Below are 27,385 nucleotides of genomic sequence, written 5' to 3'. Positions count from 1 at the left end.
ACCTTCCTGCTCAAGCTGGACCACCTAAAGCCTGTCTGATGAACTGCAGCACTCTTACCTAAGAAAACAATATAAACTTTTTTTATTGCCAGCTGTGCAGTGGCAAATCTATTGTTTATATTATCAATGCCATTCTTCTGTAAAATAAACAAAACAAAACAAGCAAAAAGACCAGTGCCCCACGAGTTTTCTTGATTCAAAATGTCATGGAATGAATTTAGACCTGATCCTGGAAAGCAAATTCACTTGAAGTCAATAATTACACCCACTTTCCACCTATAGAACTCTGCAATGACAGTCATTAGGAATTCTCAGTGCTTGCCCCTGTGTAAACAGTAGTATAAGACTTCCCTTTTAGAATGCCACACGTGCTCGGTTTTGGTCTGCAAATTTATCTGAGTGGAAAAATCAGTCGTTAGTGGATGTTTTTTAACTTGCATTCTGGATATCCAGCAGCCTAAATGTGAAAGTACTGAACAAATGGCAACTGATCATTTTGGATGTTGAGGAACCATACGGCCTGTGTACTGAGAAAAGCCACAATGCAAACATGATACATTTATGATCCATGGTGCAAAAGGAAAAGCTCAAGGAGCATGTATTCTCCATGAAAAGTCAGGAAATAAGGATGCTGCAAATCTGTGATGTCTGTAACAAGGTATCAAAAGATAATGTGAATCAATTTTAGGTACATGTGTGTGTGCTGTTAATGTGCATAGTTGTCTGCGTATTTTCCATTTGACAGCATTTTTCATGACTATACAACTGACTCCTCATTGACTTGATGGATCACAAAGACCTGTATGTTTGCTGACAACAATTATGTGATAATCTGGGAATACTAAATATCACAGTAAAAAACCACCATACACCTGCAAACTCCTTGGACCTATAATCGTATCGCAATTGAATGATAATTCTAAACGGCCACAGTTTTAGAAGTAAACAACTTGAGATTATTCTTAGAAGTAATCCCTGGATAAGAACCTTTTTGTACAAAATAATTAAACATACACAAATTATTCTCTTACTGTCCCATTGACCAACGGAACAAGTTAAATTCAAAGATTCCTATACAACCAGCTGAACCAGAGATATCATAATGAACTAAGCAAGGACAGCCTCCTGCAAATTGCATGCTTCTTCCAAATATATTTCTTAGATCATTTTAGTAAAGTCAGTGAGATGACTGAGCGAGTAGAATTTTTTTTAATAAAGCCATGAAACTCCTTCAAAAGGAAAGCAGATCCTTACTGTAGTTCTGTGGAACAAGTTCTGGGTTCTTCGGTGTTTTGAGTTTAAAAGACACATCTCCAATAGTGACAGTATCACCTAAAATAAAGAAAATAAGGTTTTTAGTTCTTACATACTTAGATACTTTAAAGTATTTAATGTCCTTAAAAATTAAATCATAGGCCTACTGTAGTGAGAGCAGCCTCTAATGTGTTTGTGTTTACTAATTAGACTCTGCTGCTTTTCAGTAGATCAGGTACCTGGACAATTTACATGTAATTAATATTACTTTTTCCTCTTTTTTTCTTGTATTGCTGCTCTTACAACCTTAAGCTGTTGGGAGCTATGGAAATCAAGCCCAGAGTAGAACACAATTCCAGCTACCATTGTTGACTTACTGAAATGAAGACTTTAGCATGTTTGTCTGTAGAGCTATCAGTGACAAACACTTGTAGGGGTGATGATGAGTTTTCAAGCAGCCTGGAACAGTATCTGTTGGAGGTACAAAGTGACATATTCATGCCAGTGGGCCCTTCCTGCACTCCCTGACTATACAGCTGCAGAACCTGGCACCTTTCCAAAGTTTGAGTGGTCTCAAGCACTTCTTGCTCTGGTTTCCACAAACAGAAAGCATTTGGCCATTTTACTTAATGGTCTCTTCACTAGGACCTGCTTGTCTTATCTATCCTTCTGCAACCACAGGCTTGAATTAAATTGCAGGGCATGCCCTGTGCACTTTCTCATGGAAATCAAAAGTGAAATCTAGTTTGCAGTAGAGAAATGGGCAAGCACTGACACAGCAGTAGTCACACTGAAAAACAGCACAATGCCCAAAACACAGGAAAATGAGGTTTGAACTAGTAAGAACACCAAAGTTTATTTTCTTTCAAGAGTTTGGGCCCCACAAATGAGTTCACAAGTATTAAGACCATGAAAGTAAGATGACTCTAGCAAAATGGCATTTTTCCCATTACTGTTCCTAAAGATAACACCAGCTCCACTGCACTGTAGCACATGCATGAGGATGGAGAGGATTGCTGGAGTAAGACTGCTGCACAGGAGTATAGTTTTGCCACAACACTGATTACACCTCCTTTGCATGAACTGAGACCAAGTTTTGGAACTGTCTCATGTGTTTATTCTTTTCTCAGAAGTGAGATGCAGAAAGTACAGAGCCCACAAACAAGATCAAACAGGGATCCAATCCTCTTGTAGACCTCCCCCTTGTCCTGTTCCATCCAAGAGGACCCAATCTACAGTTGTCTATCACCAACACCATGAAAGAAGCCAAACAGTTTGGAAGACCAATGCTGGAACCAGAAAGGGAGGTGCTGGAGAAGCAGCTTGCCTGAATTAAAAGAGGCAACTAAAACTCCTCCCACACATGCAGTAGTTCTCCTTTCAGTCAGCCATAACTCTGGTTTTACACTCAAATGCAGTACTCTTCCACCATTCCCAGATGTTACTGCTCATCTCACAGGACTGAGAATTCCCAGGTTCTAAAACGGCTCACACAATTAATGGGAAATTACTAGATTTATAACAGCCAGTCTAGAATCACCTCCAGTAACAAACAGGAAGCAGTGAAAAAAGGCTTATAGCTGATTTCCTGCTAAATTGAAGGGCTTGACTAGAATTCAGACTGGGATTCATAGCCTGACATACATGCCTGCACATGGGTCTTTACATTGCTTCTGGAGTCTAAATAATCAGCCCTCCATTCTTCCCTAAAATGTTGGCAAAAGGTAGTAGGTTGGTGATCATTCCCACATTTTATGCAACACAATATAAATATGTATTATACAACAATACAGTTGGAGCAATACAGTGCTCCAATAGCTTGCCAGAAAGTGAGACAGAGTACTGCCACAAAAGGCAGACAAGGATTCATCCCTGGTTCTCAGGGCAAGCAGAACCAAGCAGTTCCCACTCACCATGCTTGAACTAAGCATCCTTCTTTGATTGTGCAAGAGCCCAGAAATAGAATGGATCCAAACAGAGCTGGGCTAAGCTAACAATTAGGCAGCTGTCTAGAGCTTTAGCTCCTTTTCTGGTCCTTGCTGAATTTTCATTTTAAAGGCACCAAAGACTACTGTGCACTCTCCAGCCTGAAGCATTCAAACACAGTCCAAAAGAAAGTCCTGCCATAGTTTAGAGCCCTAGTCCTGACTCTGGGAACTGTTACAGAAATTAAAGTCACTGAACAATAGACATAGAACTGCAGGGACTAAAATCTAGTCTTTGGCTATCCGAGTGTTTTGCCCATTTCTTTGAGTTTTAAAGTAAGCAAAACTATTTTACTGACTAAGCATCATCTCCCTTTCCTTTTCTTCTACTGGAGTTCCACGCTCACCCTTTCTCACTGGGAACAGCTAATAGGGACCATGGCAGGACACCAACATTTCTGCCACACCTTTTTAATCTGGGCTACACATGGTGATGGGATGAGGGGAAGCCATATGAAGAGTGGCTGAGGTCATATGGCTTGTTCAGCCTGGAGGAGACTGAGAGGAGACCTCATTGTGGTCCGCAGCTTCTGCATGAGGGGACGGGCAGGGGCAAGAACTGATCTCTTCTCTCTGGTGACCAGGGAGGCATGAAGCTGTATCAGGAGATTTAGGAAAAGGCTCTTCAACCAAGAGTATGGTTGGGCACTGGAAGAGGCTCCCCAGGGAAATGGTCACAGCCTGTCAGAGCTCAGGAAGCATTTGGCTAATGCTCTCAAGCACATGGTGGGATTCTTGGAGAAAATTCCTGTGCAGGGCCAGGAGCTGATGATCCTTGTGGGTATCTTCCAGCTCAGCATATTCTGTTCATCTATGGTTCTATGAAAATGCCTCCAAGTTGATAAAAACGCCCTAGGAGCCCACTGCTTCCTGCAAAAGTTGACATCTCTCTCATTAGCTCAGCCTGGAACAACTTTAACATTCTAAAAAGAGCAGGTTGCCTTACATATCCCTAAGAAATTAGTGACAGTTTATTTTCTCAGAATTCCCCAGCCAAAATGCAATGAGACAAGACTACATGATTAATTAGCTCCTAGCTGAAATCACCTCAGCTGAATAGCAAATACCATTTCATGCATCCATAGTCTTCCAAAACCCAGTAGGGCCAAGATGCCAAAACAAGAGGATGTCAAACTTTTCCAATACATTGGGATGATGATAACAACTACAGGATAGAATTCCAATTACTTAGTTTATTAGCACAGTACTCAAAAGCCTTAGTTGATTTCCTACACTTCCTTAAAAAAAACCCCAAACACATCAAAACCAAGTTTCATCTAGGTGAAAAATACATCACTTCTGGTGGTATTTATGTCAGTCCATATCAGGCTAACCCTTGATCAACATCTAACCATGTTCAAAAATCCCACAAGAATTTCAGACATCAATGGACCCTTTCATGAAAAATGGACTGGGAGAGAATTTTATGTAAGATGTGGTAAGAGCTGAGCACACAGGGTATTCAGCTTTTAATTGTGTGTTGTTGCCTGGAGACAAATGTTGCCTCCAGCTTGCATCTGTCCAAAAAGCAAAAATATTAGCAGTGTTTAATAGAACCTTAAGCAATAATAAACCAAGACAGCAAAGTCCATTTTCCTAGCTAAATGAGCACAGGGAGGATTAGCCCACTAATCTTATCACGCACTTCCACCTGGGCTACATTTTCTCATCTCAATTTGTTTCTTCTGCAGTTGTTTAAAAACTCATGTTTGGTTACTCCATTTCCACTGCATTTCCAAACCCTTTGAACAGAGATGTCATTCTGGACAGGCTCTTTCTAGTGTTTCACCAGCTGGCAAGGAACTGATAACAGCCTGCTTGATAAAATGGTGGTGTTAAATCAGCAAAACCCATAATTTGAGAACATGTATCCAAAATTGTTTGACTACATGGCAAATTATGGAACTGCCCACATATACTCCAACCCATTCCACAAGCTACTCCCACACTAATGTGGAAAAGAGCTATCCACAGGATTTTGTGATGGAGACTTTGTAGGCTGTATCAGGCTTGCTTGGGCAAGCAGTGAAGATGTGCTTCTGCTTTCTTGTCTCCCACAGAGAAAACAGTAACCTTAGATACCAGAGTCTTTGGGGAAAACAGTGGGATACAAGCAGTGCATAATATATACAAAAAAAAAAAAAAAAAACATGACTGCTGAAATAAAACAAGAGCCACATTGGCCAGAACCTAAAAGGTAAATGGGACATCCCATTCACAGGGCAGATGGGATACACACACAGGAGGTCTTTTGAGAACCTATGCAGTAGGAGTACAAAATTAACACAAAGAGATTGAAACCAGTAACACAATCCTGAAGAGACTCCCTGGAAAAAAAAAAGAGATATGAAAACAGTCCCAATACATGCAATGAGCTCTTTCTATTGCGTCTGAAAAAGAGAGGTGTGAATTGCACCTCTGGCATTATAGAAATGCATACATGGACATATAGCTACCCAGTAATTGCAGAGCACTGAATGATACGCTCTCTTCTTTAGACCTACATTTTAGACAGAAGAAATATTATTGTCTGTATCTGTTTTTTTACAGTAACTGAGAAGAGCTCTTCAGATAAGCAGGCCTATTTCTTCTACTCAGTCTGAACAGAAAGGCAGCATCTCCAGCTCCAAGCCCCTGAGCTGCAGAGAAGGCAGCCAGAGGCTGGGAAGGCACTTTGGCAGGGCATCCCTGCATGAACACCCTGTGCTCTTTATTCTTCCCCAGCATCTCCTACTCACTGTGGGCCAATATGGAACAGTAGGTTTGATGGACCTTTGTTCTGACCCACTGTAGATGATGTGATGCTACAATCTCAGTGAGAAGGCTTCCTGAACATGCAGTCTCACTATGCACTTGGCAGGTTTGACTGATCTTAAAAGCTAGTAAGTACCACACCAACTGTCCTTCCTCACCTCTCCACCTCCCAAGAAGAGACTATTCCCTAATCCTACAATTTATTCCTGTATGCTGAAAAGAAAAAGCCACTGCTGTTTAAATTATTTACAGCAGCACTGGTCATGCATAAACAGATTGCATATCAACTACACAATAAGAACTTACAAAGTAGAAAGAAGTTTTATTCTACTTGCCATTTTTCTGTAAAATAACACATCAATAAAAAAATAATAAAACTAATACATTTGAAAAGGCTATTTTAAAATAAATTACGAACTCCCACTGTAAAAGAAAACAACCTGAAGAGATCTATACATGTATTTAGGTTTTTGAGTACACAACACAAATAGTGCCAATCTCATGTGTAAATCATATTTGTATTATCTGTGTTTTTGAAAGACACGCGAATGAAGCTTCAGGAACATTATGTTTTTAGGCTGCTGAATTTATTGCCTTCTGGCTTCTTTAGTCCTGTAAATAGGTGAGATTAACACACTCTCCTTAGTATACTGCACATTCACTTGTACACAGACCATCCATCTGGTTTCAAGAGCCTGCAATAGCAAGAACATATTAAAACTGTGAAGGCACTAAGCTCTGCTAATAATAATGTCTATGTGATAAAACCACACCAGTTAAAGGAAAGTCTGAAAACTATATTATATTCAAATACAATTTTCAAGGTCTTAATTTCATTCTAATGTGAAGGAGGGGAAAAAATTATGCTTTGAGCTGGTATTTATCCAGCACACTTCCATAAAGAAACAGAGAAAAGTGTCAGCTCTTACTATCCTTGAAGAGCTGACTTATTTTGAAGAAACAGAAATTATACTTTCCAGGTTTATTCTTTTTCCTTAACTTTATCAAATACACTATTCAGGGGAGGGAAAAAAAAAGGCAGCCCTGTAACTTACTTCTTTTTTACATTTCATAGCATCACTATGGCTGCAAATACTACATTAATTGATTAACACTGTTACCTATTCTGCACCTCATATCAGTATTGGAAACCTCTCAAACACATGAATATGAGGGACAGAAACCTATTCCCTGCACTCACAAGGTTTAAGTTTGTTCCTTGACCACCAGTGCCTTCACACATAGTAGAGGTGGAGCTCAGCTCCTGTCAACAGGATGCTGCATGCAGTCTGACAGCTACTGCTGACTGAAATAGACGAAATGTTTACACAACAAAACCTATCTCTGAGCTAAGCAAACAAATCCACTAAAGTTCTGTTTTTTTTAATGGGCAAAAGGAAATCTTTCCCTCTAAAAAACCAAAACAACTGTTTCAAATATAAAATTTGAATATTACTCAATCTCTACTCAATGGTCTTTTTAGACCTATTTTTTTGATTTTCAGGTTTGAAGCGAACATTAGATTTTTCAATTGTCTGTTTTGGGCTGGCTAATAAATGTCTTTGCTGGTTACAGTCCAAGGTGTCATGAAACCAAAATCTTGGTATTTACTCCAGAAAGGTAATATTTTTCATTTTTCTGAATTAGTAGATCAACAACATGAGCACACAATCTTATCTGACATTGGTCTCTGCTCTCTGGTGACCAGAGGTAAGACTTGGGGAAATAGCCTGAAGCTGTGTCGGGGAGATTTAGGCTGAATATTGGGAAAAGGCTTTTCACCCATAGGGTGTTTGAATCCTGGAACATGCTTGCCAGGGAAGTGGTCATAGCACCAAGGCTGACAGAGCTCAAGAAGCATTTGGACAATGCCCTTCAGGCAGCTGGTGTGACTCTTGGGGTGTCCTGCACAGAGCTAGGAGTTGGACACGACGAACCTTGATGGTCCCTTCCAACTCAGCATGTTGTATGATTCTATCATCCAGCCATGCAGGAAGCATACAATCTTTACTTAGCAACAGCTATTATTTGTTTGGGCCAATACCTCGAAAGTAGGGAGTCTGATAATGCTCAATTACAGAAGCCTTATGTGGTGAAAAGTCAATTTTAAATGTTTACTACCATGATGATCTTACACAGACATGATAAATTCCAGAATATCTCTTCATAATACATTTACCATGTGAGAGAGGTGTTAAGCTGCTCATTTCATCAAACATCAAAACACTCCAGAAAACAGTGGTCATCTTCAACCTCAACATCAATTTACCACCAAGATGAGATCTGATGAGCTGTGGCTCTGTCTGACTGAATTTCAAAAACCTTCAAGGACAGATGTTCCACAGCCACTCTAGCCAATCTCTTCTCCTGCTGTATTCAACCAGATGTCACTGCAATCCCACAGCCTCTTCACCAAAGCTGTTACTCAGCCAGTCCCTTCTCAGCAACACTTTAGTCCACTGGCAGACCTTCCTACTTCCTAAACTTTCTGAGGTTTCTGTTGTCTCAGTTCTCATGTTCATCAGGATCCTTCTGGACTAAATGCCTGCAGTCTGGCAAGATGGTAGGGATTTTGTCCCTACATACTAAATTGCACTTTTACATTTCTGTCTGTCCTTACTTGCACTTTCATATGTTCCCCTTTTGTGTTTTAGGTCATTGAGAAGTTCCTTGCTTGGCCAAAAAGGCCTTCTGCTAAATGGTTCATTCCTGACCTGCCATTAAGTTTTCATTAAAAATTTTCAAGCTCTCCTGTGTACCTTCCATCTTCATGGTTGTTATCCAAAGGATTCTACCTATGAATCTCCTGAAAGTGAAAGCTTGCAGTCCTCAAGTCCATGATCCTAATTCTGCAGCTCACCTTCCCAGTCTTCCTCCAGACATGCAACTCAGTCATGCTCCAGTCACTGAGATCCGGGTTGTTCCCTGTGACCAAACTGGTCACAGCTCTTCCCTACTTGAAAGCAGCAGACAAAGTGAAGAGTTAACCCTGACTCTGGCATCTGAGTTACAAAATTTTTACCAGCACAGCCTAGGAAGTACTAAGAGTGCACACACAATGCCAGACTGCCCTCCTAGCTGATGTCTGCATGGCTGAAATCCTCTGTGAGCACGAAAGCCCATGAGTGGGAGGCTACTGCTAGCTGTCTGTAGAAAGTGCTATCCACTAGCTCCCCTTAGTCACACAGTGACAGATGTCCACCACATCGCCAGTACTCCCTTTCAAATCTTCTGTAGCCTGTGCTACTTTTGTGAAAAATCAGTTCAGAGTGTTTTCAAAGTGTACAAAGGTTTCTGAACTACATTTTGCTCAGTGGAGAAAAACCAGACTATCCATTCTAAACTAAGCTTAGATAACAAGTACATCACTATAAGTTCAAAAATGCATTTCAATCAAAAAGAATCTGCAAATGAAAATCAAGATAAATGTTTTTGAAATTTCACATTTACTGAAAAGCTATCCAAAAGTGACAAAACAGCTTTAAAATTAGCTATGGCATTGCCTACAACTATCCTGAGTCCCTGAGTATGCCAAGCAGCTACAACTTCAATCTTACACATTAAGCTGGGCACAACTTGTAGAACACATCAACACATATCAGGCCTGTAACAGTTGTTTAACAGAAAAAATTAAATTTCAAACAACAGGCAACTATTAACACTCAAACTATTTAGTGACATCCAGTCATATACCAAAAGTGAAGCCCTACAGAAGTTGACCTGACATTTTACCCCTTTGTTCCAGCTACATCAGCATGTCTAATAAAATACACTATTTTTTTTTACCATGAACCTTTTCTTTTCTAAATGTTAGAATAATTTGAAATAACCCAGGCATAACTCTGCAAACTTTCAGACAACTGGCTTTGAAAATTCCCATCCCCATTTGCTGCCTTCTGAGTTGTGCTGACGCAACAACTGTACACAAGGCTCACCATAAATCAAATCCCTGGAATCATTTCAGTCACCACAATGCAGTCCCCTAAGTACAACTACGGAGGCAATGAACAATTATAGGAATGTCATGAGAAAGAAGAAAGAATTAAGTTTCTCTAAAAATAGGTTTTGCCAGTGAAAAAAAATATTGTCAGAAACACACAGCTGTCAACAAATGAACCTCGACAAAGATAATGACACAGGTAAAACTGGAAAAGGCAACGTGGCAGAAAGCATTTACATCCATCATCAACCAGATCTTTAGTTTTTTGACAACAAACGTGGGGAAAAAAACAAAAAAACAAAAACACTTACAAACACACAATCAAATTCATAGCCTTCTTTCAGATTATTGATTTTTACCACAATCTTTTAGATCCTGTACAATGATGATGAACATTGTAGGATTCTGAAGTGTGATGCAATTTTCACAAGTGACTGCATTTTACTCAGCAGATATACATACAAGTACACTTGTATGTACTATTGAGATCTTCTAGGTTTTAAACACAAGTTTGATTAGGAACTGGAATTGACCAAAATTTCACATAAGGAAAGTAGAGGAAGTGAACCTGGACAGGCAATGCTATAGAAAACAGCAAATGCAGCTAGTACATATTTTGGTCTACACAAGTGACAAAGCATAAGTTATTTTATGTACACTGAGCAGCAAAGCACACAAGAGACCTTCCTTTGCCAGTACTATCTGACTGGCAATGGTTTTTATTTTTCCAGCTCTTCCGTTTACATCAAATTTAGTGTTTGTTCCCTGTAATCCCTTAAAGCAATTCCAATATTGTGTATTCTGTCAACTTTTTAAAAACATTAACATTACATACAGATTAAAATAATTAAATAAATGTGAACTGAATTACATAGAAGTCCATTTTATCCAGCTCATAGTCCATTTAAACTAATTCATTATAAGTCTACAAAAATCTACAGTCTACAAAACTTAATACTTTTTAGTCTTTTAGATGGAAATGTGGTAATCACATACCCTCTGAACAGAGAGAGACATAGCTCTCCCAGGATTTTCCTGGGAAGCTGGAAGAAAGCTCAGAGAAAGAATGAAAACAATTATTATCTCTCTTTCTACACAGGTTGTTTATAGATATGATTTTCCAGAGTGTGCTACTCTTAGTTCACCAATAGTGTGAGAGGTTTTTGCTTTAGGCCAAATCAAGTCTCAGCTTAGCGAGTCAGGTTATAAAGGACGCGCTAATTTCTATTAAACACCTTCTGTTCACTCTCTGAAGACTGGAGTCTTTTGTTCCCATCCCTGACTCAACAGCGACAAGGAAACATGAAACCTGCATTAAAAAGGATTCTGACAGTCAGCCTTCTACAACATTTGCTACTATGAATTGTTTCCCTCGTTAATGAAGTTGTGCAATCCCAAACCCTTCCTAGACATTCCCATCACCCTTTTGTCCTTCAGTCTCTTTCACTTTTGAGACTTCTCTTAAGCTTTACCGCTTGACAGCTTTAGCGATTCCTCCATAGCCCCCAGTGAACCAGCAAGCCATGTTCACTTTGCAAAGACTGAGCTGAAAAGCTAAGAAGGATGGCTTCTTCACATAACAACACAACATCAGGCAACAGTTGCTCCCTTACACTCAAAAGGTACCAGGACAGACAGTAAATCCTGTTTGGGATTTCAACCCTGACCTGGCAGCGACATCACATCCAAATTACTGTGTACAAAACAATTTGCTGTTTGGTTGACTGTTAACAGCTTCCAGCCTTTTAAGACATGTTTTGTTTATTTATTTATGAAACCTCAACACCTCTTACAACAAGAACTGTAATTACAGCAGCTGCACAGAAATAGCAAAAACACATATGGCACAAAAAAATTCAGATCATCCTTTGTAACTTCAGTATCCTAAAAAAAGTGCTAGGGTCTGCAAGAGGACACATTTTAAAAATTCATTTTAAAAACACCCACAAAATAAAACAGGAAAAAAAACCAGTATTCTAAACATCAAGGCACCAAATATGGAGAGTAAGACAGAGAGTACAATGGAATTGATAAAAGAGCCTGGTATCTTAGGCCTAATAAAGCAGAAACCATGGGAGAGACAGACACAGATAACTGCTACCTGGGGTAGAAGTGATTCAGAGACATGTTGTGAAACTTTGTAATAATTACCAGGTAACTGATGTAATGAAGAATGCGTTACTAGTGGGAAATTGTTACCAAAAATAGAATCCTATATGTGTCATACAATTAAACCCTATATAAACTCTTTATATTCTCAAGAAAATCAGCTTCTGATCCAAATTCACAGAAAAAATGGGAAGCACTACAAAGAGTGTGATGTCTCAGGCGTCAGGAGGGCAAATATCCCTAATATTATCTACAAGAATCTAGTGCTTTGAGACTTAAATCTGTCTACCAAAACTCCTACCATCATTGATTGTAACTGTGAATACTCCTACTATTCACATATATACAGAGTGGATTCACAAATATCACTGACTTAAACTCAGTTGCATTCCACAGCACATTTAAAGTGATGAAATATTTTTAGGAATTATGCATTTGCTACCACTTTACACTATTAAATTTTTTTTTCTTCTTAAGGTTACTCGTCCCAACAAAGGGCTGAAAAGTGCTGAGCTGCCTTCTTCAGGTGTTTGTTCTACTTGACTCACTTCATTGTTAACTTGTTTTCATTCATGCTATTTTGTTTGATGCTTAATAGAATTCACAGAATCACAAGGCTGGACGAGACCTTCAAGATCAGAGTCCAACCCATGCCCTAAAACCTCAATTAACCACGGCATCGAGTGCCACATCCAGTCTTTCTTTAAACACATCCAGGGATGGTCACTCCACCACCCCCCCAGCAGGCCATTCCAGTACTTTATCACTCTTTCTGTTAAAAAAATTTTCCTAACATTCAACCTATATTTCCCTTGACACAACTTGAGACTCTGTCCTCTAGTTCTGTCACTTGCTGCTTGGAGAAAGAGACCAACCCCCACCTGACTACAGCCACATTACAGGGAGTTGTAGAGAGTGATAAGGTCACCTCTGAGTCTCCTTTTCTTCAGGCAAAACAACCCCAACTAGTTTTTTATATACAAATAGCTCTTAAATATTAATATACAAATAATTCAAATATATATATATATATATATATATATATATAAATAACTCAAATATAAATATACAAATAACTCAAATATAAATATACAAATAACTCAAATCTTTTTAGTACTTTTCACAAATAAGATATTATCTATTCACAAATTCTTGAAGGAATTTTATGGCTATCGATCCCTCAATGACTTCCTTCTTGAGTAACTTTTCAGAAACTAAACAAATTAATTGGTTAACTAATAAACATATTAAAATATTAAAATGCAGATAAATGGGATTGAAGGAGGGCAATTAAGAGCTTGAGCAAGTACTCCCCCATCAGCACCACTTGCAGATCACTACTCATCACTCAGTCTGTACTTAGGAGCTTTGTTGCTTTTGGCATTCATCCTGAGAAGTGTAAGTTACCACAGGCATATGTCACCCTTTCCTGACACCACTTCTACTCTGCACAGGCCCATAACCTGTCTCAAAGGTCACCAGAGGATATTCCAGGGCAGTTCAGGCCATCCTTCATGGCATCTGCAGGCTCAAGGTCAACCCTCTCTCTCATCACCATATGCTGCCGGCACAGAACACTGTCTGAACACGCACCAGCCTTGGCAGCCCCCACACGAACACTGAGGCTCTGCCCCAGCCGAAAGAGGAAGCCATGTATGCAGGAACAGAAAGCATGGCAAGATGTGACAGACGCTCTGCAGAGCAGGGTGGCTCTCACAGGCAGGAGCCGCAGCGCTGCCCCCTGCCTCACTGTCACTGAAGCACTTGGACCAGGAGCTATCACGAGCCACAGTAAGCGTCCCTGCAAGCCTGTGACTGAGCTCTGACCTTTCCCCTCATGCCGGGTTGGAATCAATCAGGTTGGAAAAGACCTCTGAGTCCAACCTACGACCAAACACCACCATGTCAACCAGACCGTGGCACCGAGTGCCACGTGCAGTCGTGCCTTAAACACCTCCGGGGATGGTGACTCCACCACGTCCCTGGAAGTCCATTACAATACTTAATCACCCCTCCTGTGAAGAAATCCTTCCTAAAGTGCAACCAAAATCACCCTTGGTGCAGCTGGACTCTATGCGCTCTTATCCTATCAGTTGTTACCTGGGAGAAGAGACCGACCCCCACCCACCTGGCTACACCCTCCTTTCAGGGAGTTATAAAGAGAGACAAGGTCCCCCCGAGCCTCCTTTTCTCCAGGCCAAACAACCCCAGCGCCCTCATGGGACCTGCACTCCAGACCTCTCGCCAGCTCCCTTGCCCTTCTCCGGAGCCCCCGCACTCACGAACATGGAGACACAGGGGCGGCAGCGCAGCCGGGACAAGCCGGCAGCCCGCAAGGGCAAGGCGGTACCTGCCTGCCGGCCTGGCCTCCCCACGGCGCGGTGGCAGCGCCGGGGCTGTTGCAGCCGGGGGAGGCAGCGGGGGTCGACACACCCGGGGGCCGGGGTGGGTTACCTGAGCTGTGCAGCGCCCTGACCTCGGAGCGGCCGTACCGCGCCGCGGCCGCGCCGCCGCCCACCACCTGCCGCAGGAGCAGGCGGACCCTGCGCGCAGCGGGACCCCCGGCCCCGCCGCCCAGGCACAGCACCCGCGACGGCATGGAGACCGCGGGGAGACGGGCACAGCCAGGGCAGGGAGACCGGCACCGCCGCGGCCCGGCCGAGCGCGGGGGAAGGGAAGCGCAGCCGCACAGAGTCCTGCCGGAAACCGGGGCCGGGCGGGCGCGGGCCGGTGCCGCCGGGTGCGGGGACCCGTGGGAGCGGGGCCATGGCCCCCCAGCCCGGGGCGGCCCCTCGGGAGAGTGCGGCGTCAGCTGCGAGGACAGCGCGTTTTCTTTCTGTACGAGGGGGCTGAACTCCACAGCTGGAAACGTTTGAAACGGCCCGGAGAGCCGGGCGCGGGCGGCGGCGGCCGAGGTGGATGCGTGCGCCGAAGGTTTTCCACCTCTGGTCTCTCACGGCCCTCCTGCCCCAGTGCCGCCCCTCGCCTGCGTTCTCGGGATCCAGGCATTTCGTACTTCAGGAGGAATTTGAGTTACTCCGGAGTGACTTTTGGCTTAGATGTGAGATTTTTGTAAAAGGTCACGTTGCAGAAATAGACTTCAAAACTGATTTATTCCAGCTAAAGGTAATGCTCTTGGAAAAGCTCAGGAGTAAATTTTAGAATAATTTGTTGGAAGGCTGAAGCTTTCATGATAACTAAGCTTAATTCCAAGGAAAATCCAGATGAGACTTGGATCTCAGCACCTGTAGAAAGACGGTGAGGGAGGGACCTCTGTGGAAGTACAAGCCAGAGTGAAGCCACCACCTTTATCAGCTGTACTTCAGGTTTTGGCTTTCTCAGCCCGGAGGATTTTGCTCCCGTAAACCTCCCATTTCCTGCATGTTTCAAGCACCGAATAATTATCCCAAAGGAAAGTCATTAAAGTGGGGGCTAAGCATCAGTTGAAACACAGACAGCCTAGACTTCTAAGCCCCCATAAGATATAACGAACTAGGAATGTTGGTCTCGTCCTAGACGTTTCTGCAGCTCAGTGTTAGGTGCATTAAACACTTACGAGAGCTGAAATTTCACCATCTTCAGCATTTCCTGTTGGCTAGGGTATTGGTTAGGTATAATTTCTATTCTTAGTACCTAATATAGGTCTGTGAACCTGTTTTCTGGGTCTAAGGCAGGATAAACTAAATTGAAATATCCTTTTATGGATATTGCCCTAATTTCTTGTAAACTGAAGATCACAAATGCTGGAGGCTAAAGATAGGCTAAGCAGCAAGAAGGTTTGTTGGAACAGACTAGAAGGCCAGTGAGACAAAATGGAATGGTTTATGAATACATCTTAGCAATCTGGGATATTAAATTCAAAGACTACATTTTTCTTCTTTGTCATAGGTATATGAAAAAGAATAAATAGCAACAGACACACAAACGATTAAATGCATCACCTGAATGCTAAATAGGTTTATGCTATGCTGAAAATAAGGAGACATTTCAGTTTTGCACAGATTCAGTGTTTCACAGTACTTTCACACTGTGCATGTCCAAAGCCTCCTTTTACCTTTGTGTGTGTATGTATATGCACCCGTCAAGCTAAATGCTTTAAATTTCAGCCCTCTCTGAGTCACGTATCTATAAAATGTTTTGCTTTTTAAAGCATTGTCTTAAAATTCTGAATTATTCAATTTTTCCAAAACTTCAAATTCAGCCTCGAGTTCAGCCTCCAACTTTCCATCTGCAGCAAGGGAAAACTATACTTACTGATTTTCAAACTGTTGCTGTGAAAGATATAATGCAAACATTGTTATCTCTGTGCATAATTATGGATATGGTAATTTTGTTGCGTGTATACATGTATACACAAACATGCACAACTTGAATGTTGCACTGTTTTTAGGCTATACACTCAGTCCTGACAGCACTCAAAATTTAATGTAATAGTGTGAATGCATAGAATCAAGCCTTTTCTTGTATATGTGTGACATTTTTATCTGGCTGTACAATATTACATTATTGCTTGAGTATGGCATCCGCCTCACTTGCTAATCATAAGTGATGCATACAGGCTTTACATATCTGGTACTTGCTGAATCCCCTCTGTGGAAAGCGTGATTCCGTCAGTGGTTCGGTGCTGTCATGAAGTGGAAGGATTTAGCAGTCTGCATCTGGTGTGTTTGTGAAGGCTTTCAGCAAGATTTACAGCACCAGTAACAAACAGCAATTTCATATTTTCATTCCTTGACTTAACAGCACTCTTATTTGGAATGTCAAGTTTCTTAACAAAAATACTTTTCCTTTGATTAAACAGAAAAGAACTCACTCCAAAGAGTGAGAGCTCTAAAAGCATCCCTCTGAGTTGACAGTTTCCAGACTATTCTCTCTAGTAGCTGTCAAGTACTTTGCTGTGTAGCTCTAGCTGCAAGACTAAATTAGACACAGGTGCAGACTGTAAAGAACAATGCATCATCTCTGCCTAGTTGTAGTCAGTTCTACACCAGAAGAGGGAAGCTGAGATGAAATCCTGGCTTCATCTGAACTTCATAGGAAATCTCCCACTGAATGCATTGAGGCCTGAATTTTACTGAAATGGTCTGGCTGGACTACAGTAATAGGAGTAAGTCAGTCTTCATTTACTGTTAAAGCTTTGTCTAAAGGGTAGGTCTATCTAACATTAAAGGCCTTTGAAATGATGTCCAGAGAATGTGAAGAAACAAAAAAGGGAAGTCTCTTAGAATTCATATAATTCCTTTGTATTGTGGATTCCATCTAGTGATACTAACAGAGAAAGTTGAGCTATTAGTGCAGGCCTTCCTTACCATTAATTTTCCTGAGATGAAGAGGATACTTCATCTCAGGCCTTCCTTACCATTAATTTTCCTGAGATGAAGAGGATACTTCTGGATCATTTCAGTTAAGCAAAATTAGTTTCCTTGCATTAAAATTTAGAGTTGTTCTCCCACATTAGCTGTAGGTGCCTTAAATAGTAGATGTAGAGAGAGCCAGACTTACTGTGTATCAATTTTGAACAAATATAACTATTATTTCCATGGAGCCACTCTAATTCACTATAGTGAGTCTTTGATATACCAGAAGGTGCTTCTCTTGTATGAAATTGATTTGTAACAATATAAATCAAATAGAAATGGAAATACCCACCTGTTTCTTTGTTGACTTGAATCCTAAATTTGTCCCCTTGTTTAATCCAAATTGATATAAAAAATCAATGGATCCACCAGTAAGACATGAAAGTTCTAATGTAAAGTGTCTTAGCTCCTAGTTCTTGCTAAACTGACTTTCATTCATTATGTCTTTCTTTGTATCCAGTGGTTGTTAGAATATCCACCTCTTTGCTCTGCACCCTTATATTATAAGCAAGAGTCAGTGCTATAATTCATTCTACAAATGGTGTTTAGAATAGATTTCCCACCCCAGAATGTATAATTACTACCTTTCTTATTAAGACTTGAAAGATTTTTGCTATCTGTTTTTATGGCAACATCCTTCAAGAAATTAAACCCCACTCTATTAAAATCCACTCCTTCAGCTTTCTTGGTATCTGTTCAGACCCCTCTGTCTCTGAGTTTTTCTGTGCTGTTTGCACTGTTACACTGAACTAAAACAGTGGGTAAGGATAAAGTCATTATTGATTTTTGTAAGAAATAATGACATTGAGGTAAGGAGGTTCTTGCCACCTGATTGCTGAGTGGAAGGTTGACCTAATAGCCTCTAGCTACATTTCTTGAAGATCAGTATTACTACCAGAAAGTCTGTATTTATTTTTTGTAAGGAACACAGAAGGTAAGAGAAGTGAGAACTCTGCTGAGTGGTAGTGCACATTTGAATATGTGTTATGGTATAGATGCTTAGAGAATATAAAGGCCATGAATGATGGCATCTGTAATTTCTTATGCCAAACTCCATCTGTTTTCAGTAGTTTGTTACTCCACCATTCTTTAATAATTTGGGCAGAAATTTTTCATGCTGGATTTCTGCCGCAGGCGGAACACTTCTATTGAAAACTTAAACAAAAATAGCTTAGCCACTTTTTAAAAAAGAAAACAGAATGTTTTACACAGGAGCAGCTATAACCCCTATGTGACTGGGAAGCTGGCATGGCTGAGCAGCCACATCACATGAAGGAAATGCTTACTTCTTTCCCTGTTGTTACTGGAAAGTGGAGGGGAGAATAAAGATTAAAACTTTTGTCCTGCCTGATAAATCTGCATCTGGTTTTACCCACATGAAAACAGTTCTAAAATTAGGTACTTCATACTTCACTTTTAGATCAAGGAGTAGAGTTCTGCTAAGAGAGTCTGGTTTCAGAAAGATGCTTTTTTGATGACATCCTTTTTTTTTTTTTTTTTTTTTTTTTTTTTTTTTTTTTTTTTTTTATGAGTGAATCATGACCTTCTGAAAACTGGGGAAATATGTAATAGTTTAACAGGTAGGTCAACATGAAGGATGATCTACTAGAAGACTGCACTAGTTGAGCCAGACTTCCCCCTCTTATTTCTCCTTTATGGCCAGAGAGTACTGCAGTGACACTCTGATGGACTTTCTGTGCTTCTTCAGAGCAGAGGGATCAGGAGTCAAGCCTAAAGGGACAGTTAGAAAATGGTGAATTAAGTGCAAGGAACCTGAAGGGGAAGGAGGCAGGGGAGCATGAAACCATTACAGGGATGTTGGGTGAGAGTAAAAAGTTATCAAAGAATCATAAACTAAGTTGGAAAGGACCCTCAGGGATCATCAAGTCCAACTACCTGCCCTGCACAGAACATTCCCAAATGTCACACCATGTGCCTGAGAGGGTTGTCCAAACACTTCTTGAACTCTTGTCAGGCTGTGATCACTTCCCCGGAGAGGCTGTCCCAGTGCCCAAAAGCCCTCTGGCTGAAGAATCTTTTCCTGATATCCAACCTAAACCTCCCCTGACACAGCTTCAGGCCATTCCCTGGGGTCCTGTCACTGTTATCATAGAGAAGAAATCAGTGCCTACCCCTCCTCTTCTCCTCACAAGGAAGCTCTAACTGCAACGAGGGTTAGAGTCTCCTCCAGTCTGAACAGACCAAGTGACCTCAGCTGCTCCGCATATGGCTTCCTCTCAAGGCCCTTCACCATCTTTATGGCCCTCCTTTGGACACTCTCAAACAGTTTAATGTTTTTCTTATATTGTGGCACCCAGAACTGCCCCCAGCACTTGACGTGAGGCCTCCCAAGCTCAGAGCAGAGCAGGACAATCCCCTCCCTTGCCGCTGGTGATGCTGTGCCTGATGCCCCCAGGACAGGGTTGGCCCTCCTGGCTGCCAGGGCACTGCTGACTCATGTTCAATTTGCCATCGACCAGGACCCCCAGGTCCCTTTCCATGGCACTGCTCTCCAGCCTCTCATTCCCCAGTGTGTCTGTACATCCAGGGTTGCCCCATTTCAGGTACAGAATCTGGCACTTGCCCTTGTTGGATTTCATATGGGTGATGATTCCCCAGCCCTCTGATTTGTTGAGGTCTCTCTGCAGGGCCTCCCTGCCCTCAAGGGAGTCAACAGCTCCTCCCAGTTTTGTATCATCTAAGAGCTTGCTTATTATCCCTTCCAATTCTGTGTCCAAGTCATTTATGAAGATGTTGAAGAGCACCAGGCCAAGGATGGAGCCCTGTGGAACCCCACTAATGACAGGTCGCCATTCTGATGTCACCTCATTCACTACAACCTTTTGTACCCAACCTGTGAGCCAGTTGCTGACCCACTGCATGATGTGTTTATCAAGATGTGAACTGGACATTTTATCCAGCATTTTATCTACTGTGAGAGACAGTATTAAAAGCTTTACTGAAATCCAAAAATATTACATCAATGGGCTTCCCTTGATCAATCAGGTGAGTTACCTTGTCATAAAATGAAAGTAGGTCTGATAAATGGGACTTTTCTCTCATGAAGGTCTGCTGGCTGTGACCAATGACTGCATTGTCTTTCAGGTCTTTTTCAATAGTAACGACAGATGAGGTTAAGACACATGCTGAAAGGACCATGACCGCTGTTTTACATCTCCTGAGCACCACTGGAACCCCCAGTATTCTTCTGCTGACAAAAATAGTTGTGAAATCCACTGAAAAGAGACTGAACTGGTTTGTTCATGTTGTTTGTCTGAGTGGTAGGGGCATCTCTGCTCTTCTGATGATGCATTACTTGGACTCTGAGGCAGAAAGGTTGTTTTTATTTGATTTCTGTAATTGTTACTTATTTTAACTCTAGAAAAACAAAAAATGCTACAGTAAACTAATATGGCAGAATTGCATGAGCTGCCTGAAGTCAAATGTTCAGGAATTAAATACCAAAATGGTATTGTTACAGGAAGTATAACAATATTGTTGATATATAACAATATGTGTGTAATATTACTATATGGTTGTCGTTGCTATTGATACAAAACTAATTAGTAAGATGACCAGACACTGGGGTTTCACTGGCTTCACAGGTATTCATTCATTGACAAAGCCTAGCATGCTTTAACAAGGCTCATGTATGAGCTAATGAATTTAGGGAATACCTAGCATAGTGTTAACACTTCAGGTGTTAGCACTTTAACAAAGACAATGACCCCTTCAAGAAGAGAGAGACAGAAAATCCACGCATTGAGATCCTGCTGGTGTCTCACCTCCTGAAGAAGACAGTACCTGGATAGTGAATACTACAATCTGAGGAACTCAGGGATGTGTATTTAGAATTATAGACTAATTAAGGGTGGAAAAGACCTTTGTATTGAGTCTATCTGTTAACACAACACTGCCAAGTCCAGCATTAAACTGTGTCCTTAAACACCACACCTACATGTCTTGAATACCTCTACCTCCCTGGACAGCTTTTTCCAATGCTTGTCAGCTCTTTCTGAAAGAATTTTACACAACCTGAGGGTATTTCCTCTTGTCCTATTACTGATTTCTTGGGAGAAGAGTCCAACCCCCACATGGCTAAGGCCTCCTCTCAGGCAGTTGTAGAGAGCAATAGGGTCTCTCCTTAGCTTCCTTTTCTCTGGGCTGAACAACCCCATATTCCTCAGCTGCTCCTCATAAGACATCTGCTCCAGACCCTTCACTAGCTTTGCTGCCCTTCTCTGGACACGCTCCAGCGCCTCAATGTTCTTCTTGTACTGAGATACCCAAAGCTGAACACAGGATTCAAGGTGCAGCCTCACCAGTGCCAATTACAAGGGACAATCTGGTCCTGCTGGCCTCACTGTTTCTGATACACATTAATCATCATACATGATGATTAATGAGGCCTGCTGGCCTCACTGTTTCTGATACACATTATCAGCTCACTTGTGTTTTACTTATTTATCTGTATTTGCATCAGATGTATGTTCACTGGCACTGGTGTCCTTCCTGTGTCCTTCATGGCTGTCATGATCCTCTAAAACAAATCTGGTTTCCTCTTCACCCACCTCAACACTGGTGTAAAATATCTGCCAAAAAAACTTCACCAGTTTGTATTTAGTGTTTGACTTTATAACTGGTGTGTTATGCAACTGTACACAAAGCTGTTTAGTAGAATGGACAGGTAGTATCTGGGTAAAATACACTAGTTCCATTTCCAGTCTTATGTGCCTATATTTTAAAGCTTTTCCAGATGCGGCCCACAGCTCAAAGGCAGCCACAAAATGTTAGAAGAGCTGTTAATACCTTAAGAGATAAGCAAAATCTGATCAATGATTACCTGAAATCTTTATCTCTTTTCATGTTGAAATGGTAGGTTTCCTTTTTCCTTAAGTTATAAACAACTTGGCTTTTCTTAATGATTATGTCTCAATGACTGCCTTTTGCTGTCTTCAGAAGATTGCACAGAATAACCTCCAAAGTGTCACTGGCGGCATGTGCCATTGATCCAACGTCATCAGTAAAATGCCAGATTTCCTGAAGACAGGAATAATGTTGCTTCCCTATAATTCAACATCATCCCTGTAAAGCACAGGCAAATTCATGTATCACAAAGGTGAAGTTTCAATAAACTGTGAGGCAATCTCACAAGCTCATGTTTGCTGTTAATGAATACAGCTTCGCCATACTCTAGCTGCAGAACTTACAACATTAGTGCAGTAGAACCTGAGGCCTTTTATGGGGTTTACATATTCCCAAAAGGTGAAAATACTTATTGCCTCATTTCTGAACCTTTCACCTCTCTGTAGTCATTACTTTTATGTGAAATTGTCAACACATCTTGCTGGCCTCTGGGCAGAACTGTGAGTGGCACACAGTGAAATATTTAGTCCAGAATGAAAGCTGAGGTGAGCACCCAACTGTTCCACTTAGACATTAATAACCCAAGTCTTTGCTTAAGGGAGCTGCCAATGAATTCCCTGATGGCATATGTTCTGGGTCCATCTAACAGGAGAGTTCACAATCAGCAGCCTGACGCCTCCACCTTGTCAATGTAAATAAAATACATGAAATTGTGCCTTCTGTGCTGTCATCTGTGGGAAAAGGCATTGTGGCCTGCATGTCATGACTGCATTGGCATTACATGAACCTTCACAGGCTATACGTGTATAAAAATGCAGATTTAAAATAGCTCTAAATGACCCGGTCTGAGATTTGAAATCCCACAGAGTTGTATTAATATAATCTGTTGTGTGTAATATAAATTAGAATGAATGACATTACTTTTTTTACTGGGAATTTTAAACTGAAAATTGATTAAATCTTTTTTTAAAGAATGGCCTAAAATTTTTGAAAGAAATTAAAATTAAAAAAAAAAAACAAAGCCAAGCCAGCTCTCATGCGGCCATGATAGGGTTTTCTTTCTAAAAAAAAAGACCTTGAAAATGTTTGTCATTCATCTCCTAAAGTCTACATCTGAAGTGAAGTACGATCTTTACTTTCTCAGGACGAGACTATTTAATACAGGTCCTCCAGGGAAACTCCAACTTCACTACAATTCTCTCAGTGTTTTTAGTACAGCAGCATTATCTTTTACGCAATAGACAAAGACAAACCTCTAACAATCTGATTGTTGTTTCAGCTCTTTGTTTTACTTTTCCATTATGTTCAGATGAAACAGTTCAAATTGAAAATTAGAGACGTTAACTGCATGAACCAAGGATAGATTCCAAAAGAAGAGGCAGGAGATACAAAAACCTCTTTCTTTTTAGGTCAACCAGATTTTCAGTGTGTGTGAGTATGAAACTTACTTTCATTTGTCCTCTTTGAAGTACTATAGCTAGCTATATAATTTTATCAGACAGTCTGTCTGGGAAGATTCAATTTATGACAAGTGAAAGAAATGTGAAAATGGTAATTATGAGGAGATTGAACTACCTGTACAATGTTAGCTCATATGTTAGGAGGTGGATTTTTTCCTTTGTTTTATGAGTGGCTGTATGGTAAAATAAACACTTTTAAAGTCCACAATGGAGCCTCTTAAATAAGAAAATACCTCAAATTCCTCTGAATGTATTTTCAGAATTGAAATATGATATCTGTCTGAGTAGGACAGAGCAACCCAACCCATCTCAACTTTCACTTTCTGTCCTCAGCAATGGTCTTTTTCTGTCCTAATATCCTAAATGGATTAATGTTCTAAGAATGCTTAAATGGGATTGTGAAGCTTTTGTTTACACATGGGACAACATTCCTCTTCATTGACAAATTTTCTCTCAGTGTTCATTGTTGGTTCTGTCTGAAGGTCAGTTTAAGGACATCTTAAAAGCCTTGCCTCCATTTCTACTTTTATTTCCTTGCTTCATAGTGTGCTAAGTAGTTCAAGAGCAGCACAAAGCATGTCAGATGTAGTTTTGTCTTCAAAAGCTCAGAATTTAAGGGCTTAAGCCAGTTTGCATGCAATTAGTCAGTCATACTTCAATTTCAAAGAATGAGTACAGTTATTCAAGTGGGTAGGCGTTAGCAGAATTGGTCCAAGGAGAACAATTACACAAGTTCACAGGAGAGAGGATTTTTTTGTTAAAACTTGAGAGTGCTTTGGCTGTGTTTTCTATTGCACAAACAGTGGCTGACAATCTAATTACCACTTTGTTGTGTGCTATGGAAGCAGGGAGTACAGTAGGTAAGAAGGGAAGGTACTAATGCCCTCTTATGCAATTTTTCATTCCGGATCAACCCCTGAAATCCCTTCCCAAGTAGACATAAAAAGGGGAGTGGGAGAATCTCTCCACTCTCTAAGCTGGTACAAGATGAATCAGCTCACTGCCATGTAAGGGAACGGGCCCAAGAAAAATGTGGTGGCTTAGTATCTCAGTATGTAGGAACTTGACAGTGAGATTTTTTGCTATTGTTCTTAATTATTATTCCCATAAGTATTAGAAGGAATTTGAAGAAGGGGAGGTGGGAGTCCAGTGAATAGGGAACAAATAAACCTGGGTGTAACTTCACAAGTTATGAATAGGAGCTCACACCACTTATCTAACTTCAGATTTAATTGTGCAGGTAATTGCTTAATTACAACAGAATCTATTTTATATCCTACTTGAACAGAAGTATTATCCGGGTTGAGGACAAAAGGAAAGAAAATCAACAGTATAATTTGAACGTATTCACAGGATGAAACTTCTGAAGGAGTTGTACCCCTTCAGACATAGCAGTGCCAGTGGTCATGAGATTTTCCTTCTTCAGATCTGTGTAAACCTGAAACCTTTTATTTGCCTATAAAATACAGCAGTCACAAAGATGTTTGGTAGCCTGTGCTAACACTAATAATATTCAGCAACAGTTCAACTGTCAGATCTTAATTGCTTCCTCCATTCTCACCTTCTCTTTGCCAAGTCCACTTTTTTGGCCACCCTATCTTTTGTAGTGTAAGTATCTTTGAGGCAGGAAATAAGCCTTTTTGCTGTGGTTTATAGATGTTAAACACAGAAGGGCTCTGATCCACCACAGAAACACTAAGATAATAATGCAGATGATACAAATAAGCCCAAGACAGATTCTATGTTGATTATAATTAAATATATTCTTCCCCAAATTACATATAAATCCTTTGAAAAATAAGACTAGGCCACATTGTCTTATATTCATCAAGCAATAGAATATATCTATGTTGCTGAAAGATGATACTTGCTAGAGGCTTAGACAAGGCGTTCCATATTTGTGACATGATTTAACTGTGCCTAGCTTTATTTTGTTTCGCCAGCTCCTAATTTAGACCACTTAAAAGGCTGCTTTACATAGGCCTCTACTTATCCAGTCCCTGAACTCATCTAGAAGACAGAAGAATGACCAAAAAGCAATACAGTATAATTGTATTTTTTTAGATGAGAAGAGGACTGAGAATACTTTGCATGAATTGTAGCCCAGAGAGCTGATACCTGGGGCAATAGGAAGAAATATAAGTTTAAATGATGCAGTCATCAGGAATGAAATAGAGTAATTGCTGTGTATAGATTATTCAATTATTATAATAACATTATAGCCACACAATACCAGTGATGGAAATTAAAAATTGAAAATAAAGTATCCGCTGACACACAAAAGGGGTGATCCACTAGAGGAAGACAAACTGAAGAAACTCTTGTAGTTGAAATCACCAAAATAATTAGGTGGAACAATCAGGGAAAGTGTTTGGACAACTAAACATAGTGAACTTTTTTTTGTGTGTGTGTGTTAGTAAATCAGCATTTTTACTTCTCTTACTTCCTTGTCAGTATCAGGAAATGTGGGATTTAATTTTAATTTCTTGCCAAGTGTGTTAGCTCAGGCAAAAGGTTGCCACTACAAATATGACATCTGGATTTTACCAACCCTATTGATTGGTTCTGGAAAGATTTCTCATTTTTAACAAACCCATGGGAAAGAGCCATCATTTAGATTCTTTCTGTTTCTTAATGGAAGAAATGAGTAGTGCAAAATATGTTTAATGATAGCAATATTTCAGATTGCTTTTATAGCTCCCAGGGTTTGTAAACAATTGTTTAACAATCTTTTAATTCAACAGGTTGATCAACATACAAAGTCCTCCTGACAAGTAGGTGAAATAAAGGATTTTAGTACAAGATGGACCAACACATAAAGTTGGTCAGTCCCACTTTACATGGTGGATTGACCTTGGCCAAGTGCCAATACCTACAGAGATGCTTGTTTATTCTGTTTCATGTGAGAGGAGTATAAATGAATGGCTGTGTGGGTGTTCAGGTGTTGGCTGGGGTTCACTGGTTTGTACCAGTCCTCCCGGAGCCAGTACAAAAGTCTTCCTCATCTCAAGCAGGTGTTGATGCTTTCTGTGGTGGCAGTGCATATCCTGGGTGGCCTAGTGTTGCTCTAACCGGAACAAATAGAAATGTCACCAAAGTTTGAGCAGCCAGCAGAAGGTCCACCTTATACTCAGAGAAAAAAAACAGGCAACCTGAAAGGACATTTCCTCTTAACCTAAGTCAGGTACGGTTCAGATGAATTGTTTCTTTGAAACATCTGTTTCCTTCCAGTGGGAACTTTGTCTCACTAGCTTAGGTCAAATGGGTTACTTTAGACACCCAAAGGCAGGTGAGGCAAAGCTAACTAACTACTTACATCTTTGTCTGATTTAAATTGCTCTTTTTTGTATGCATTTGAAACTTCTTCAGTTGACAATAGACATGTCCTGTATTCTAGTTCCCCCTTATCCTAGAATTAAAGATTATCCCTTAATTTTGCTTTTATAGTCTCAGTATTTTTCCAGTGTTCTGACACTATTTTTAATAATACATACCACTTTCTTTGGTAGCAGTTATTACATATATTAGCTGTCTCCTGCTGTACTGGCTAAGCTGTGGGCTGAGAAGGCCCAGCAAAAGAAAAAAAGCTGAAAATTCATCTGTGACCTGAGCTGAATTTTCTCATGCTTCTGTGCTTACTTCCCCATTTCATAGCTAATC

General features: G+C 40.6%; 1 protein-coding gene and 1 long non-coding RNA gene across 3 annotated transcripts in view; one reads left to right on the top strand and one right to left on the bottom strand.

Moving 5' to 3' along the window:
- Window positions 1-14,731, bottom strand: part of VWA8 (von Willebrand factor A domain containing 8) — a 183,247-nt gene extending 168,516 nt beyond the window's left edge. The window contains exons 1-2 of the mRNA XM_068182240.1: window positions 14,497-14,731; window positions 1,255-1,332 (exon numbers count right to left, since the gene is read on the bottom strand). Coding sequence (XP_068038341.1) covers window positions 1,255-1,332; window positions 14,497-14,641 — 223 coding nt within the window. The 5' untranslated portion in view covers window positions 14,642-14,731. The remainder of the gene's footprint in view (window positions 1-1,254; window positions 1,333-14,496) is intronic.
- Window positions 14,732-14,898: 167 nt separating this feature from the next.
- On the top strand, window positions 14,899-27,167 carry LOC137469488 (uncharacterized). 2 transcript variants are annotated; one of them, XR_010996555.1, is made up of 5 exons: window positions 14,899-15,168; window positions 19,108-19,221; window positions 22,359-22,664; window positions 23,575-23,696; window positions 25,669-27,167. It is a non-coding gene; the product is annotated as an uncharacterized lncRNA (long non-coding RNA). The 2 variants fall into 2 exon arrangements; XR_010996556.1 differs by lacking the exon at window positions 22,359-22,664.
- The last annotated feature ends 218 nt before the right edge of the window (window positions 27,168-27,385 follow it).

The sequence above is a fragment of the Anomalospiza imberbis genome, chromosome 2, assembly GCF_031753505.1.
Source record: "Anomalospiza imberbis isolate Cuckoo-Finch-1a 21T00152 chromosome 2, ASM3175350v1, whole genome shotgun sequence".
In the NCBI taxonomy this organism is placed as follows: Eukaryota; Metazoa; Chordata; class Aves; order Passeriformes; family Viduidae; genus Anomalospiza; species Anomalospiza imberbis.
This window is presented reverse-complemented; position numbering and strand designations above follow the sequence as displayed.